General features: G+C 30.9%; 1 protein-coding gene across 2 annotated transcripts; it reads left to right on the top strand.

The window, feature by feature from the left end:
• LOC107625849 (alpha-ketoglutarate-dependent dioxygenase abh1) lies at positions 13103–15474 on the top strand. Of its 2 annotated transcripts, XM_021116245.1 has the most exons (5): positions 13103–13276; positions 13383–13676; positions 13848–13904; positions 14265–14609; positions 15105–15474. In XM_021116245.1, exons 1-5 carry the CDS (start codon positions 13256–13258, stop codon positions 15378–15380), a joined length of 993 nt encoding a protein of 330 aa, XP_020971904.1. In that variant the 5' UTR covers positions 13103–13255; the 3' UTR covers positions 15381–15474. The 2 variants fall into 2 exon arrangements, with proteins under 2 accessions (XP_020971904.1, XP_016184064.1); XM_016328578.2 differs by lacking the exon at positions 13848–13904 and having other exon boundaries at positions 13107–13276; positions 15105–15470.

The raw sequence follows: 15776 nt of genomic DNA, 5'->3' as shown, positions 1-15776 counted from the left end.
TTTAAAATGTGAGTGATTAAAAAATATCACATATTTTATTTACTAAAACTAATTATTTTAAAAGAATTTAACTTTTACATAACTATCTAATAATATTCCTTTTTTATGATTATTTACACAAAAACATAAAATTAATTTTTTTTGTTAACATGACATTTGTTAGACTAATTAACTCTCATCTTAAATTTTAATAAAAATTTATATAAATTAGATATTTGATTAAAAAATTTAAAAAATTCATTTTCAATTTAAAACTTAAAAGAACATCAAAATAAATTAGATTCTTCTTAAAATTGACTTGGAAATTTGAAGTTTAATTTAAACGGTTGAGCTAATTATTAGTCTTGGTACTTTAAGTTAGCTTGACAAATTCCCAAAATGATAATTTAGTTTTTATGTGAAATTGAAGTGAATTTTTTGTAAATGTCAATAGAAAATGTAATAGATATACAGATTGTTTGGTGTATAAAAGCATTAATTCAGTAAACATTGACCAATAAATAAAATCTTGAAAAGCAATTTGATTTAGTAAATATTTGTGGACTTATTTGACCAATAAAACAATTTTGAAAACCAATTTAACCATTTACATATTTATAATTTATTTATTGTAAGGGAATAATTACTTCTTCTGCCTTTTTTGTTTTCCTGCATATATTTTAGGCCATTACACCATATTTTTATCCCGAACATCAAAATTAGATTCTTCTTAAAATTGACTTGGAAATTTGAAGTTTAATTTAAACGGTTGAGCTAATTATTAGTCTTGGTACTTTAAGTTAGCTTGACAAATTCCCAAAAAGATAATTTAGTTTTTATGTTAAATTGTTAATTAAAAAGTTTTAATATTGGTTGTGCTATATGCACATCACTTTCAGCCACCAATTCGGTCATTGTATTTTTATATATATACAATAAAAAATACAAAATTCAAAACTTAAAAATAAAAACCTCACTCTGAATATTACTCTCACGCGTTTGCTGAAACAATGTTCTTTTTCTCTACTTCCCTTACTCTCACTTTCACTCTCACTCTCCGACTGTGATTCTTCTTCCCCATCCTCATTTTCAACGGTGATTCTCTCTGGCGGCACGACTCTCTTTCCTTTTCTCTCCAGTGTCACGATTCTCCTTCGCTCTATTTCAGACGTAGTTGTGATTCTCCTCCCTCTGTCTTGGGCGTGGTGCTCTCTGTCTCAAGCGCGAATTTCATCGACTGCATTTTCCTTGTTTAATTCTACAAGGTAAATTTCTATTCCTTGTTTGATTTTGCATTTTTCTTGTATTTTTATTGTTTTATTCTATCAGCTTCTTCCATGGCATTTTTCTTGTTTTTTTGAGTTTCTATGAGCTTCTTCAATTGCATTTTCCTTCTTCATTTTGAGTTTCTATAAATGAATTTGTATTGTGCATAGTATGTACTAAAAATATTTAAGTTAGGATTTTGAATTGAAGTCTCAGTTAGCTAATTTTAACAACTGATTATTAGTAGACTATTAATTGATTATAATTGAATTTTTGTGATAGGAGTTGGAATATGTTTAATTATTATACTGAATGAGTTTGATTATGCTCCGTTTGATTAGTATGCGCACAGAAGCTATTTGCTGAAATATCCGAAAGGAACACTTTTTTCTGGTCTTGTTTGATTTCAGGATATGCACAAAATTTGGATTGGTCTCACTCTAAAGTCATCAATTTACCACTATAGAGTATGAATTGATTAAAATGGATAGTGTGTTTTTTTACTTCGAGCAAGACCTTACCAACCGCTATGTCACACTTGTAGTCATGAGCTAGTTCATTATCTACCTATGAGTGTTCATATATCCATACCAAAAAGGATAACTGGAGAACTCCCCAATCTAATTATAAGTTTTGTCCTGAATTTAAACATATATCCAATCTAGTCTCAATTTTAAAATTAAAAATTAAATTTATTCTTTAATCATCAATCTAATTAACATATTCATGAATTAAATAAGAAAAAGTAAAGAAGCACCATAGTTTAATTTAATTAAGAAATAAAACAGAGAGTGTAGCAGCAACATAGACACAAGGCTTCAAAGTAAACAACAAAAAGTTTACTAAGTTTGATTATATTTTGAGTTTGATTATATTCAGATTCAATGCTACATTTAATTGCTGAGTTTGATTATATGTGTTTGCTGGGTTTGATTATGCTCAAACACAGTGCTATATTTGATTATTTGTATTAACTTTTTTTTTTACTTTTTGAATTTGATTGAATTTTGGTTGTTTAATTTGCTAGTTTTGAAATATGCGAAAGAAGACTGCACCAAAACAAGTAGAAAAAGAACCAGAAAATAGGGACACCAAAGATAAAAAAAGAAAAAATGTATCCAAAGAAACTTCGAAGGAGATGGAGTGGAGAAAGGTATTTTGTCTTTATTGTTTTTATCTTCTATGCTAGATATTTTTTCCATCTGATAAGGTCTTTACATGCTTTGATTTTATTATGCAGAGTGCATTACTAAATATTAGTTTACACAACGAAACAAATGCCACTTTAGCTAACACATGCTGTATTTTAGTGTTTGATTATTATTTCTGAATTTTAGAAATAATAACCACTGAATGCAGTGTTGAGTCCACGAAGAATCTGCAGGTTCTTTTAGTTGGAAACCAGTTCATCATCAATTAGGTTGTCACAATTCAAGAAACAGCATTCCTTCTTGTTATATATAGTCACTAATAGGAACTCTGATCTGATCCTTTTTTCCCCTGTCAATGCAGTAATGGTAATTACTAAGGAAAAAAAGGAGATTCAGTATTCTACTATTCTCATTTTATATAGCAACTACATAGTTTGATTACAATGTTATTCATATGGATGTTACATTATTGCCTTACTGAAATATTTATTATTTTAACTAATTGCAAGTTGGTAATTTGAATTGAAACTGAGCACGCTACTACTTTATATCTATGATTTGATTTGAATATGATTAGTATTTTCATTAATGTAGTGCTATGTTGACACGAGATGCGCACCAAACTTGTTAGCGACACTTTCTTCTGATTATTTGAATGATGCGCAACGCAATGAGGTCCGAGCAATGGGTTTTGGATCCCTCTTGGGTATTCCTAAGGGGAATTTAAACCATGATTTGATTTTGGCCCTTGCAAATGCATATGATCCCTCCAAATATCATCTTCACACTCCAATAGGAAAAGTAGATGTTACTTGGGAATCTGTTGCAGCTGTCTTCGGAATGCCTGCATACGGTAATAATTAAAATTTCTTTAAGATCTTTTAGTTTTATTAATTAAGATTGAGTGTATAAAATCAAACATGCTGTATAACATGTTTTAATATCACTTGATTCGTATAGAAGTATAACTATATATTGAATCTAAATCTTGCATTACTGATGACTTGCTTGATGAAATTTTTACATATTGAAGCTATTGATGTTAATAATATCGTGCTATGCTGAGTTTGATTATCATGTTGACTATTGAGTTTGATTATACCCTGAGTTTGATTATACATGTTTACTGAATTTGATTATACGTGTTTATTAAGTTCAATTTTACTTTGAGTTTGATTATACATGTGTACTAAGTTTGATTATACTATTAATTTGATTATACATGCTTACCGAGTTTGATTATAATCATGTTTCTCCCATTATTTTCTTTAAAACAGGTGACCCATTCAAGGAGGTAACTAAAGAGCATAAGTCCATGCTTTTAGAGTTCAAGAAAAAAAGTCCAAATGCTTTGAAACAAATTATGTTAGAAAATCCAAGAGGGGGTCCCACATTTAGGAGAGCTTTTTTGTTGTATGCATTGATAACATTTTTGTTACCAATAAATACAACAATGACTCGGGATAAAATTTTTCCATTTGTAATTGATGTTGATAATCCAATGAAGTACTGTTGGATTAGATGCATTGTTGATGGCCTTATTGATGGAGCTAACAAGTATAAAAAAGGATTGGTGTCAAGTTTGAATGGGTGCATATATGTGCTTCAGGTATTTTTCATTTAAACTAATTTTTTCTTTAACTGTTCTCTAAAACATGTTTGATTATAATATAACTTTAATTAATTGAATTCAGATATTATACTTCCATAAGCAAAAATATGGACCCTTTGATTTTGAGAAAGAACCACAATCGCCTTGGCTTCCCCATTGGACAAAGGAACTTCTTTCTGCCCAAATAGCATTAGAAAGAAAAAGTTCATCGGTACTTACATTATCCGTTCAATAAAATTTCATTTTCTATCCATAATGAATGAATTTTCACTAATTATGCATGTGTTATAGGGGCTGGTTAAGTCAAAAGAAGAACAACCTGTGCTTAAACGACCAGTTCGACCAAAGAAAAGGGTTGTAAAAGAGGCTACTAAAGCGGAAAAAGAGCAAAGTGAAAAGAAAAAAGTGGTCGACAGCCCTAAGAAGGGTAAAAAAGAATTGAGGGAAGAAGAAAAAACAACAGAGGAATTGAGACAAGAAGACTCCACGAAATCAAAGAAAGAAAAAAAGCAAGAAGGAGCAGCAAACACAAGTTCCAATGATTATATGGAAAGATCCACTAAGGTGAAAAATGTGAAGGAGAATGTGGTTGCTCTGGAGATGCAAATGAAGAAGCTGAAGGCAATGGTTGCTACCGTAGAAGTTGATCTTGAAATGGCAAGAAATGAATTGGTGAAAGTTGAAGAAGGTTTTGAAGAGAGAGATTTGGATGGTGAACTAGGATATGGACCATAGACTCACTTATTTTGTTGAAATTTCACTTAATCTATGCAGAGATTGTAAGGAACAAGTGAATCCTTGTGCAATAACATAATTTCTTGCACCATAAACAGTCCTAACTAGTTTTGGTTGAGTTGCACAAAGAAGGAAGATTATCAATTAACTCACACAATTGCAGAAATTTTGTGAAACGTGACACTTATTTCTATTGAAGCTAATATTAATCTCCTTTTTTAGAGAGGTTATTATATTTATGAAAAATCTAAGAGTTTGTGTACTGTATCACACAAATTATACAAACAAAAGGTAAAAAAAATAGAAACTCAAATCAAACATGTCTTATTTCTTAAGAATCTATTAGTTTTATGAATTTGATTAGGATACTTGTACTATCGTGGTTGAAGTTTGTATTGAGAATGATGGTCATCGACATCCTAATGATAATCACATAATGTCTTTGGTTACAAAATATAACAACAACAACAACTTAGTGGATTTCAAGGGTTTATGCAAAGTACGAAAAGATTTTGTTCAACTATTCGAGGAAGCGTGTTCTAAACATCCTGAAGATGTTAGAGGAGTGAAAAGGAGAAATTGGAGTGAAAATTTTACTGAAAGATTATTTATGGCTTTGGGAAGAGTTCTACATTTTTTAAAGAGTTATAAAGATGTAAAAGACATGAATGATGATACTTATGATGAAGAGTTTCAGGATTTGTGGGAGCAGCTTAAATCTTTTGGATTTGATGATCTGATTTGGATGGAAAATGATGTTAAAAAATATATGGCGAAAAAAATGGGAAAAATGTGGATATTGAAGGAGAAAAAGGAGAATTTTTGAAAGTGGAATTAAGGCTTTGCCATTTAGTATATATAAATATCCTCTTATTGCTTATTCCTACTATAATATTTTTCAATCGACTGGCTTAATTTAAATGTGATTAAATTGTGATGGTAGCGTCTTTTTCAATTCCAGTAGAGTTGGCTCATAAAAGAACATGGGTGGTTGGAAGTGCTTGAATGGTCTCGGGAATAAGTGCGCTCCTGTGTGAACTTTGGGTAATATGATTTAGTTTAGTGATGAGCTTATAATATGGAACTAATTTCATTGTGTGTGAAACAGGGAAGACTCGGCTGAAGTTTTTCCTCTAGTGACTTATTAGAATATTCCGTCAAAGCATTAAGAGCATCTCTTATTGACAAGGTGTTTGACCTAAAAATTACGACAGACTTTCTCTTAAGTTAAATTTGGGGTTCAAAGTAATTGTGATTAGAGGAATTTACTTACTTCAACCTCCTGAGGCTTGGTTGCACATATTATAATATGATTTAACTTAGGCTCTTTGTTTCTCTTTTTCTTTATTTTTTTCAGCACAAAAACAAAAAAATTAAGTGTAATTAGTGTGTTTGGCTTAATTTCTTTGAACTTCATTAATATGTTTGAATTTATTTAAATGTTATGGTTATTTTGCATTTACTTTAATATATTTAATATTACCATTTTAAAAATATTCGAAGATAATCCTATTCAATCCAAAATTATTCGAATTTTTTTAATTTTTACTTCATTTATATGGAGATAATATGAAAACTTAGTGGTTCAGGTGGTTCAGGTTACTCATCGTTTATAACTTCAACTGAGTTTCATGATCTAACAAAGGGTTTCTTGTGACCGATTCTTGTGCTATCGTGGTTGAAGTTTGTGTTGAGAATGATGACTATCAACATCATCCTAATAACAATTGCATAATGCCTTTGATTACAAGAAATAACATCAAATTAGTGGATTTCAAGAGTTTATGTAAAGTAAGAAAATATTTTGTTTAACTATTGGAGGAAGCGTGTTCTAAGCATCCTAAACTTATTGAAGGAGTGAAAAGAAGAAATCGTACTGAAAAATTTACTGAAAAGTCATTCATGGCTTTGGGAAGAGTTTTTCATTTTCTAAAGAGTCATAAAGATGTAAAGGACATGAATGATGATGCTATTAAGGAACTTCATAATTTGTGGGAGGAACTTGAATCTTTTGGATTTGATGATCGGACTTGGCTGGAAAATAATGTTAAAATCTATATGGTGAAAAAGTTGAAGAAAATCGTGGTCGGTGTATCCTGATAGGCGAAATGCTCATTACAACAAATATGAGTTTTAGTAACTCCATCGTCTTAAAACCGTTTTTTTAAATAGTTTTAGATTGATAATGATTTTTTACTGTATTCCTGTTGAAATTTAATTTTTAACTATTTACAGCAACAAAATAAAATCGTTTTTTTATTAGAGTAAAGTATCGTTTTTGTCCCCAACGTTTGGGGTAAATCCTATTTGTGTCCCTAACGTTTAAATCGTCCTATTTGTATCCCTAACGTTTGTAAAAGAGATTCAATGTTATCCTGCCGTCAATTACACATCATGAACGCTTTAGTTTGAGTTTTAAAAATCCCTTCTTGAAGTTAAAATACAAATATTTGGGATAGAATCGATGATCTACTCCGAAAAATAGCTCATCAAATGTTGAAACTAATTCCTACAACATTTACATAATTTACTTTTCTAGGGACATAATTGAATCTAAACACAAATAGTGGGTATAATATTAAAATCGAACACATCCAAGTGAGACCTAATTGAAAATGAATACATCCAAGTGAGAATAATTGAAAAATATAATCTGATTTGTTAGTATAATTGATAGTAGGATAACATTGAATCACTTTTATAAATGTTAAGGATACAAATAGGACGATTTAAACGTTAGGAATACAAATAGGACTTACCCCAAACGTTGGGGACAAAAACGATACTTTATTCTTTTTATTATTTTAAAAGATGGTTATTTAACTATTACAATGATTTATTTTCAAGCAACGATTTTTTAATGTTGTTTAAATAATTGTATAAAAGATACGCATAACTAATTGGATTCATTTTAACTAATTGCAAGTTGGTAATTTGAATTGAAACTGAGCACGCTACTATTTTATATCTATGATTTGATTTGAATATGATTAGTATTTTCATTAATGTAGTGCTATGTTGACACGAGATGCGCACCAAACTTGTTAGCAACACTTTCTTCTGATTATTTGAATGATGCGCAACGCAATGAGGTCTAGGCAATAGGTTTTGGATCCCTCTTGGGTATTCCCAAGGAGAATTTAAACTATGATTTGATTTTGGCCCTTGCAAACACCTATGATCCCTCCAAATATCATCTTCACACTCCAATAGGAAAAGTAGATGTTACTTGGGAATCTGTTGCAGCTGTCTTCGGAATGCCTGCATACGGTAATAATTAAAATTTCTTTAAAATCTTTTGGTTTTATTAATTAGAATTGAGTGTATAAAATCAAACATGTTGTATAACATGTTTTAATATCACTTGATTCGTATAGGAGTATAACTATATATTGAATCTAAATCTTGCATTACTGATGACTTGTTTGATGAAATTGTTACATATTGAAGCTATTGATGTTAAAAATATCGTGCTATGCTGAGTTTGATTATCATGTTGACTACTGAGTTTGATTATACTCTGAGTTTGATTATACATGTTTACTGAATTTGATTATACATGTTTACTAAGTTTGATTTTACTTTAAGTTTGATTTTACATGTGTGCTGAGTTAGATTATACAATGAGTTTGATTATACATATTTACCGAGTTTGATTATAATCATGTTTCTCTCATTATTTTCTTTAAAACAGGTGAAGCATTCAAAGCATTCAAGGAGGTAACTAAAGAACATGAGCCCATGCTTTTAGAGTTCAAGAATAAAAGTCCAAATGCTTTGAAACAAATCATGTTAGAAAATTCAAGAGGGGTTCCCACATTTAGGAGAGCTTTTTTGTTGTATGCATTGATAACATTTTTGTTACCAATAAATACAACAATGACTCGGGATAAAATTTTTTCATTTGTAATTGATGTTGATAATCCAATGAAGTTCTGTTGGATTAGATGCATTGTTGATGGCCTCATTGATGGAGCTAACAAGTATAAAAAAGGTTGGTGTCAAGTTTGAATGGGTGCATATATGTACTTTAGATATTTTTCATTTAAACTAATTTTTTCTTTGACTATTATCTAAAGTATGTTTGATTATAATATAACTTTAATTAATTAAATTCAGATATTATACTTCCATAACCCCTAAATCCCTAAACCCTAAATCCTAAATGCCTAAATCCTAAACCCTAAACTCCTAAACCCTAAATCCATAAACCCAAAAATCCTAAATCATAAACTATAAATACTTTTGAGTTTGATTATTATGTTTACTGAGTTTGATTATACTCAAGTTTAGTGCTATATTTGACTAATGAGTTTGATTGAATATATCTACTGAGTTTGATTATACTAAGGTTCAATGCTTGACTGCTAAGTTTGATTATAAATGACTACTGAGTTTAATTATAAAGGTTTATTGAGTTTGATTATAGTCAAATTCGGTGTTATATTTGACTATTGAGTTTGATTATAAATGTTTATTGGGTTTGATTATACTCAGGTTCTGTGCTTGACTGCTGAGTTTGATTATACATGTTTAACGAGTTTGATTATATTCAGGTTCAAAATTCTATTTTACTACTAAGTTTGATTATAATAGTTTTTATTAAAAATATAAACCCTAAACCCTAACAAATGAAGAGCGCAACCAAGTAGCAATGATTGGCCATAGTGGTTAACCCCAACAAATGTGCCAAAAGGCATATCATACCTATAATAAAAAACAGGAGTATATAATCAAACTCAGTTTCATTCTATTCTACCTATAATCAAATTCATTCTATTGTATCTATTCCTATACATCAAACATATGCAAAAACAAGAGTACATAATCAAACTTAGTATAACATGCACAATAGCAGCAAAATCATTCTATTGTACCTATCTATACATCAAACATATGTAAAAATAAGAGCACATAATCAAACTTAGTATATCATGCACAGTAGTAGCAAATTCATTCTATTCAGCCTATCCCTATACATTAAACACATGCAAAAACCAAAGTGCATATAATTAACTTGAAATATATAATTGTGGTGTCATACCTATTTGTTAGGTACGTCGTATCAAAGCTCACAACGTCGCCAAAGTACTCATAAGCAGCACGACTTCTAGCATCAGCCCAAAAAGCATGCTTTATGTGATGTTGCTCATCCAATTTAACTTCGTAAAAGAAGTTGTGGTTTTGTTCTTGCATCCTATGAAAATACTGCATTAATGATTGCGCATCCCCCTCTTTTTCTATCACTCTGACACTTCTTCCTACATGATTCCGAAGATCTTTTTGAGTAAAAGTTAATTTATCATAGCCACCAGCAGCAGTTGCTAAGCTTTGATAGGTGTTTCTTATTGTAACACCGGCTTGATCATTGATCTCAACTATCCGTTTGGCATGCAAGCTTAGTTCCCTGTTATTTCTTATAGTCTTTGCCATGCTAGGACTAATAGCATGGTTGTGCTGGATATTCACAAAGGTTAACACATATTCCATCTTCTTATCCCTTTTTACAATAATTCTAACTTTACAATTTTGTTCGGAAGTTGGATTTGTCTTCTTTAGTGGATCAATTTTTTATATTCGATAACCAGCTCTAAAACATACCAAGATTTGGTATGTAATTTGTCTATTTTGAATAACCTAAAAAGTTTCATAATCTTTCACAGAGGAGAATGTGATCCTATGTTTGGAACAACCTAAAAACATAGATAATAAAAAATTTAATAAAATCAAATCAGGTATAAAAATGCTCTCAATTTTCTATGAATGAATAAGAAAAATTAGTAGTCAAGCACTAACCTGAGTATAATCAAACTCAGTAGTCAAATATAGCAATGATGCTAAATATAATCAAACTCGGTAAACATGATAATCAAACTCAATAGTCAAATATAATACTAAACTCCAACACATTCATAGAATCAGCATCATCATCTGATCTAAGCAAATGCAGAAATTTTAAACATGCAAACTACCAATTTGACTCCAATCCAGAAGCTAAACATTTTTCTCATTACATAAATTTAAAACATAAATTTTTCAGGATATAATCACACAACGTACATGATGTAAAAGAATCTAAGTGACATAATGAAGCCACATATCAGAAGCATAACTATTAGGAATTTACCTATGGAATAAGCTTGTGTATCAAAGGCAATTACTTCTGTATATGCAAATGCTTCCATTGGCATAAGCTTGTGACACTAATAAGAAATATATTGGGGTTTCATACATTCAAAGTATTAAAATCCTAATGGAAAGGGGACAAGAAAAGAATGGCATCAAGAAGAGGAATTTATTGGCATAAAGAGACACAGCGAAAACATAAAAGATAGATAAAGGTTTTTCCTACTAGACCTCTAAGATACCTGTTCTGGTTTGATGACTCTTCTCTACCCACTGAATTGTGGCTATGTCCTTCATGTGTGCAAGTTCAATCTTTTCAACCATACTTTCACCATCTTGTCCAAAGTGTGCAATTTGTCTTCCTTTCTTTTCATCATATTAATGCCTCCATAATTGATCAGTGAATCTACAAAGTCTGGAAAAGTTGATACAAAAATACTAGAAATTTCATGGTTAGATGTATGAGAAACTAAGGAATTCAATGACACTAATGCACTCTTGTCTAATTTAGAACTTTCTAGATCTCTCTCACAAGTGTATTTATTGCTCTCAGTTTCTTTGTCACTCATTGACTCCTCTCTTTCACTATTCTCATAGTTTCTCTCAAAACTATCACTTTCAATTAAATATTGATCCTTTTCACTCAAATACTCACTTTCTTTCTCTATTTGTTTTCTCTCTAGATTTTTAAATTTCTCACATCCCAAGAACCCAGTTAAAAAATTCTGCACTTTTGAGTCTTCCAAGGACACATCACTCTCTACAGCATACTCAACAAATTCTTTCATCTTTGGCTTTGAAGAAGAATGAAAGATAGGTGTAGAAGAAATCCTCTTGTTATGGCGATCTATCATTTGTTACACCTGCTCCCAGTCAATGGCCAATTTGACCAAATCCTCCATGGTTGCGTAACGGTAACGTTGGACTTTATCTGCAAGTTCTTCACGTAATCCAAACAAAAATCATTTCATAAGAACCTCTGGACTTCTTTTAATATTAACCTTGTCCATCAAATATAGAAACTCTTTGTGGTACTCCATCACTGATTGTGAACCTTGTTGCAACTTACAAAATCTTTCAAAAAATTCATTGTGGTATGATGATGGCACAAACTAATTCCTCATAATTTTTTTCATAATTTTTTTTAGATTTTTTTTGGGTTTTTTTTATTTTTTTTTGGCAGACACTGACTTAAAGATATAGAATAATTGCAAAACCAAAATAAATAAGATTTTTTTTTTGGAACTCTAAAGTAAATTTACAGAAATTGAAAATAAAGAGACTAAACAAAAATCCTGAAACGTGCAGATAAATAAAAATTTATCTACAACCTATAACTGATACTAGATGATAAGAAATATATTGGGATTTAATATATCTAAAGTATTAAAATCCTAATGAAAGGAAGATAAAAAAAGAATGGCATCAAGAAGAGGAATTTTGAAAAGCATTAATTTAGTAAACATTGACCAATAAATAAAATTTTGAAAAGCAATTTGATTTAGTAAATATTTGTGGACTTATTTGACAAAATAAAAAAATTTTGAAAATCAATTTAACCGTTTACATATTTATAATTTATTTATTGTAAGGGAACAATTACTGCTTCTGCCTTTTTTGTTTTCCTGCATATATTTTAGGCCATTACACCATATTTTTAAAGTGTGTGTGATTAAAAATATCACATATTTTATTTACTAAAAATAATTATTTTAAAAGAATTTAACTTTTACATAACTATCTAATAATATTTCTTTTATGATTATTTAAAGATATAAGAATTTTTAAATAAACCAGTGTTTTTATATAAAACGATTAATACAATGCTATGAAGCACGGATTCTCTCATGGTGCTGGCGTATCCGTGTCGGACGCGAATCCGATTCCGACACGCGACGGATACTTCAAACGAGCGTATCGACGGTGTGTCTTCTTGCGGTGCAGAATTTTGGTGGAGCTGTCACGAATCCAAACGAGTCCGATTCGATTAAGATGTTTACAAGACAGATATTTCTGCTGGACTACAAATCTTCAATTGATTTTGTGATTTTATGACCCGATTAACCAATTGTTTCTTTTTAATTTTAAAATATTCTAAAATTAAAACAAATCAAAATTTAAATTTAAAAATAAAATAATTAATAAATCAAAACCTAAATCTACTTACCGTTTATCTTTGGTAGCTTACTTAATGAAGATGAAGGGATATTTTTATTTTTTTATTTTTTTATTTCAAAAAACAAGCGAACCTCTTGTTCTTCCTCTTCGTCTTCGTCTTGGTTTTTGTTCCTGGTTTTCTTCTTCTTCTTCTTTTTCTTCTTCTTCTTTTCGTCATTCCGATGTTTATGGTTTCTAGTTGACGCCTAACACCAACAACCGCACCCGCATGGCCACCAACAAACACCGAGTAATTAAAACCTCTCACTTTCTCTTCTTATTCATCATCCTTTTCATTTCCATGCATGTTAATTAACTCGTTACTTCGTTCTTAATTTCCTGTTATTTGAATTCAGGTTACCACGCCATTAGCTGGTAATAGAGTAGAATTCATTATGGTTGGAACTATTCGTGTATCGCTTAACCTCAAGAATTTTTCACTTCCTTTTTCAACTAAACGCAATTCAGATACTGCAAAACCAAAACCTGCTTCCAGCTTCCGTGTTAATCAATTTGATATCTTCTTCAATGGAAAACGATATGCGCCGCAAGAAAAGAACAAGGAAATCTGCATTGAAGGGGAAAAAGAGAGGATGATACTGCGGCCTGGCATGGTTCTATTGAAGAAGTTCTTAACACATGATGAACAGGTACTAGATATAGAGATCTTAACTTCTTTCACTATGAATTGTTGAAATTAACCAGGATTCAAGAACTCTGTTCTCTTAAGCATTGTTGAAATTTGTCTAACTGGACTTAAGCCTTTAATTTATTCATTGTATCTGTTAGAAACTTAGAATTCATGATAGTAACTTGAGTAGGGGTGGCTGAATGCACAAGGGCGAGATTCGAACTCCAACAGTTACTTAAGCAGACGAGTGAGTTGACCACTCGACCAACCCAACTTAGATACTATGTTAATATATAATATACCAAATAGAAAAAGTCTAAAGAGCCAGCAATTTTTGTATTTTGTGGCCAGCACTTAACCATCAAAAGAAAAACGAAAGATCTCTCACCGTTAGATGTAATCTCATACCATTAAAAATACTATTGGTGGCCAATTGATGGTTACAAAACACAAAAATTGCTGGCCTCCTAGCACTCCTCTACTAAATATATTTTCAAAGTATCCATTGTAGTTTGCCTCATTAATCCTGAATGTCGCATCATAGTTGGTCTGCGTTATATCGAAAAAATGGTAGTTAATTAAGGCCATATTGCTCTGATAATTGTAGGTGGAAATAGTGAAAATCTGCCGTGAGCTTGGTCTTGGTCCTGGAGGATTCTATCGGCCGAGTTATGAGAATGGAGCTAAACTTCGATTGCATATGATGTGCCTTGGTCTAGACTGGGATCCTCAAACCGGAAAGTACGGAAATAAGAGGCTAGTTGATGGTAGTAATCCACCCAGTATTCCTGAGAGATTCAGAAAGTTGGTTGTAAAAGCAATACAAGAAGCACAATATCTAATAAGAAAGGAATGCAGAGTAAGCTATGCTGAGAGGATACTCCCTTCAATGTCTCCTGATATATGCATTGTCAACTTTTATAATAACTATGGAAGGCTTGGTCTTCATAAGGTCAGCTACTTTTCATTGTATTCTACAAACTTAGATTGCATAATTTGCTTTACACTTTCTGCTTAAATGTAGGTTAAATAAGATTGCTATTTTTATGGCTTTGGTCAAAAAAATTTTAGATGTAACTGAAATTATTCTCTTATCACCATCCTACATTTAGATCAACTTGGAATTGATACTTATATTTTGAACCATAGTTGCTAAGTTGATTTATACATGAGAAAATCTATGTACTCAACTTTGTTTTATTCATCCGGCTCAATTTTGTTGTTTGCCATTATTTGGTGGTAGAAACTCAAGTATAGTCAACTTTATGTGAAATTGATAACTGAGAGCTGTAAGATAAAAATATAATCAAATTATTTAACGGTTTTCAGCTATCGAACTTCAGTAAAGTTGACTGCACTTGAGTTTTTACCTTATTTGGTAACTAAGAATGATTTGACAAACTCCTTTCTTTTTTAAAAAATGATTGGATTGGAACAAATTGCGCAGGATCGCGACGAAACGCCAGAGAGTATCCAAAAGGGGTTGCCTGTTGTGTCCTTCTCCATTGGCGATTCGGCGGAATTTATTTATGGTGATCACAGGGATGTGGATAAGGCGGAGAATGCAGTTCTAGATTCAGGAGATGTGGTGATATTTGGTGGTGTATCTAGGCTTATTTTCCATGGAGTTTCATCAATCATACCAAACTCAGCACCAAAGAAATTGCTTCAAGATATTATGCTCTCTCCAGGGCGCCTCAATCTTACATTCAGACAGTATTAACACCCTCATATTTGTTTATATAACTGTATGTGACTTGTTCATAATCTCAACCTGCACTGAAATATATCTGGTTTCGTCTAGTTTATGATATGAATTTTTTACCAACAAAAATGATTCACAATGTGCTGTTAAATGATTTAATGAGAGATATCGAAAGGGTCTAATTTCAATCGGTAATGCTGGGAAAAATAACCTAAAATTATCGTATTTAATTAACATTCATAATTACACACCTTCATTATATATAATCTTACTGAGGAACAATACTACATGAGGAACAAAATTTATTATTGTTGACGAATATTTGGTCAAGAAAAATATTTTTATACTGAATTCTAAATTCTAAATTTTTTTACCCTAATTTCTAATAATATAAAAACAAAATATTAGTTCAAC

The sequence above is a fragment of the Arachis ipaensis genome, chromosome B02 (assembly GCF_000816755.2).
Source record: "Arachis ipaensis cultivar K30076 chromosome B02, Araip1.1, whole genome shotgun sequence".
Classification (NCBI taxonomy): domain Eukaryota; kingdom Viridiplantae; phylum Streptophyta; class Magnoliopsida; order Fabales; family Fabaceae; genus Arachis; species Arachis ipaensis.
Note: the sequence above shows the minus strand (reverse complement) of the source record. Positions and strands in the feature narration are given on the sequence as shown.

Excerpts from the sequence above, each read along its gene's own strand:
- LOC107625849 (XM_021116245.1), top strand. The coding sequence starts at position 13,256 with ATGGCCACCAACAAACACCGA. Across the intron at positions 13,277-13,382 it reads TGGCCACCAACAAACACCGA|GTTACCACGCCATTAGCTGG; the intron begins GTAATTAAAACC and ends ATTTGAATTCAG. Across the intron at positions 13,905-14,264 it reads ACAGTTACTTAAGCAGACGA|GTGGAAATAGTGAAAATCTG; the intron begins GTGAGTTGACCA and ends TGATAATTGTAG.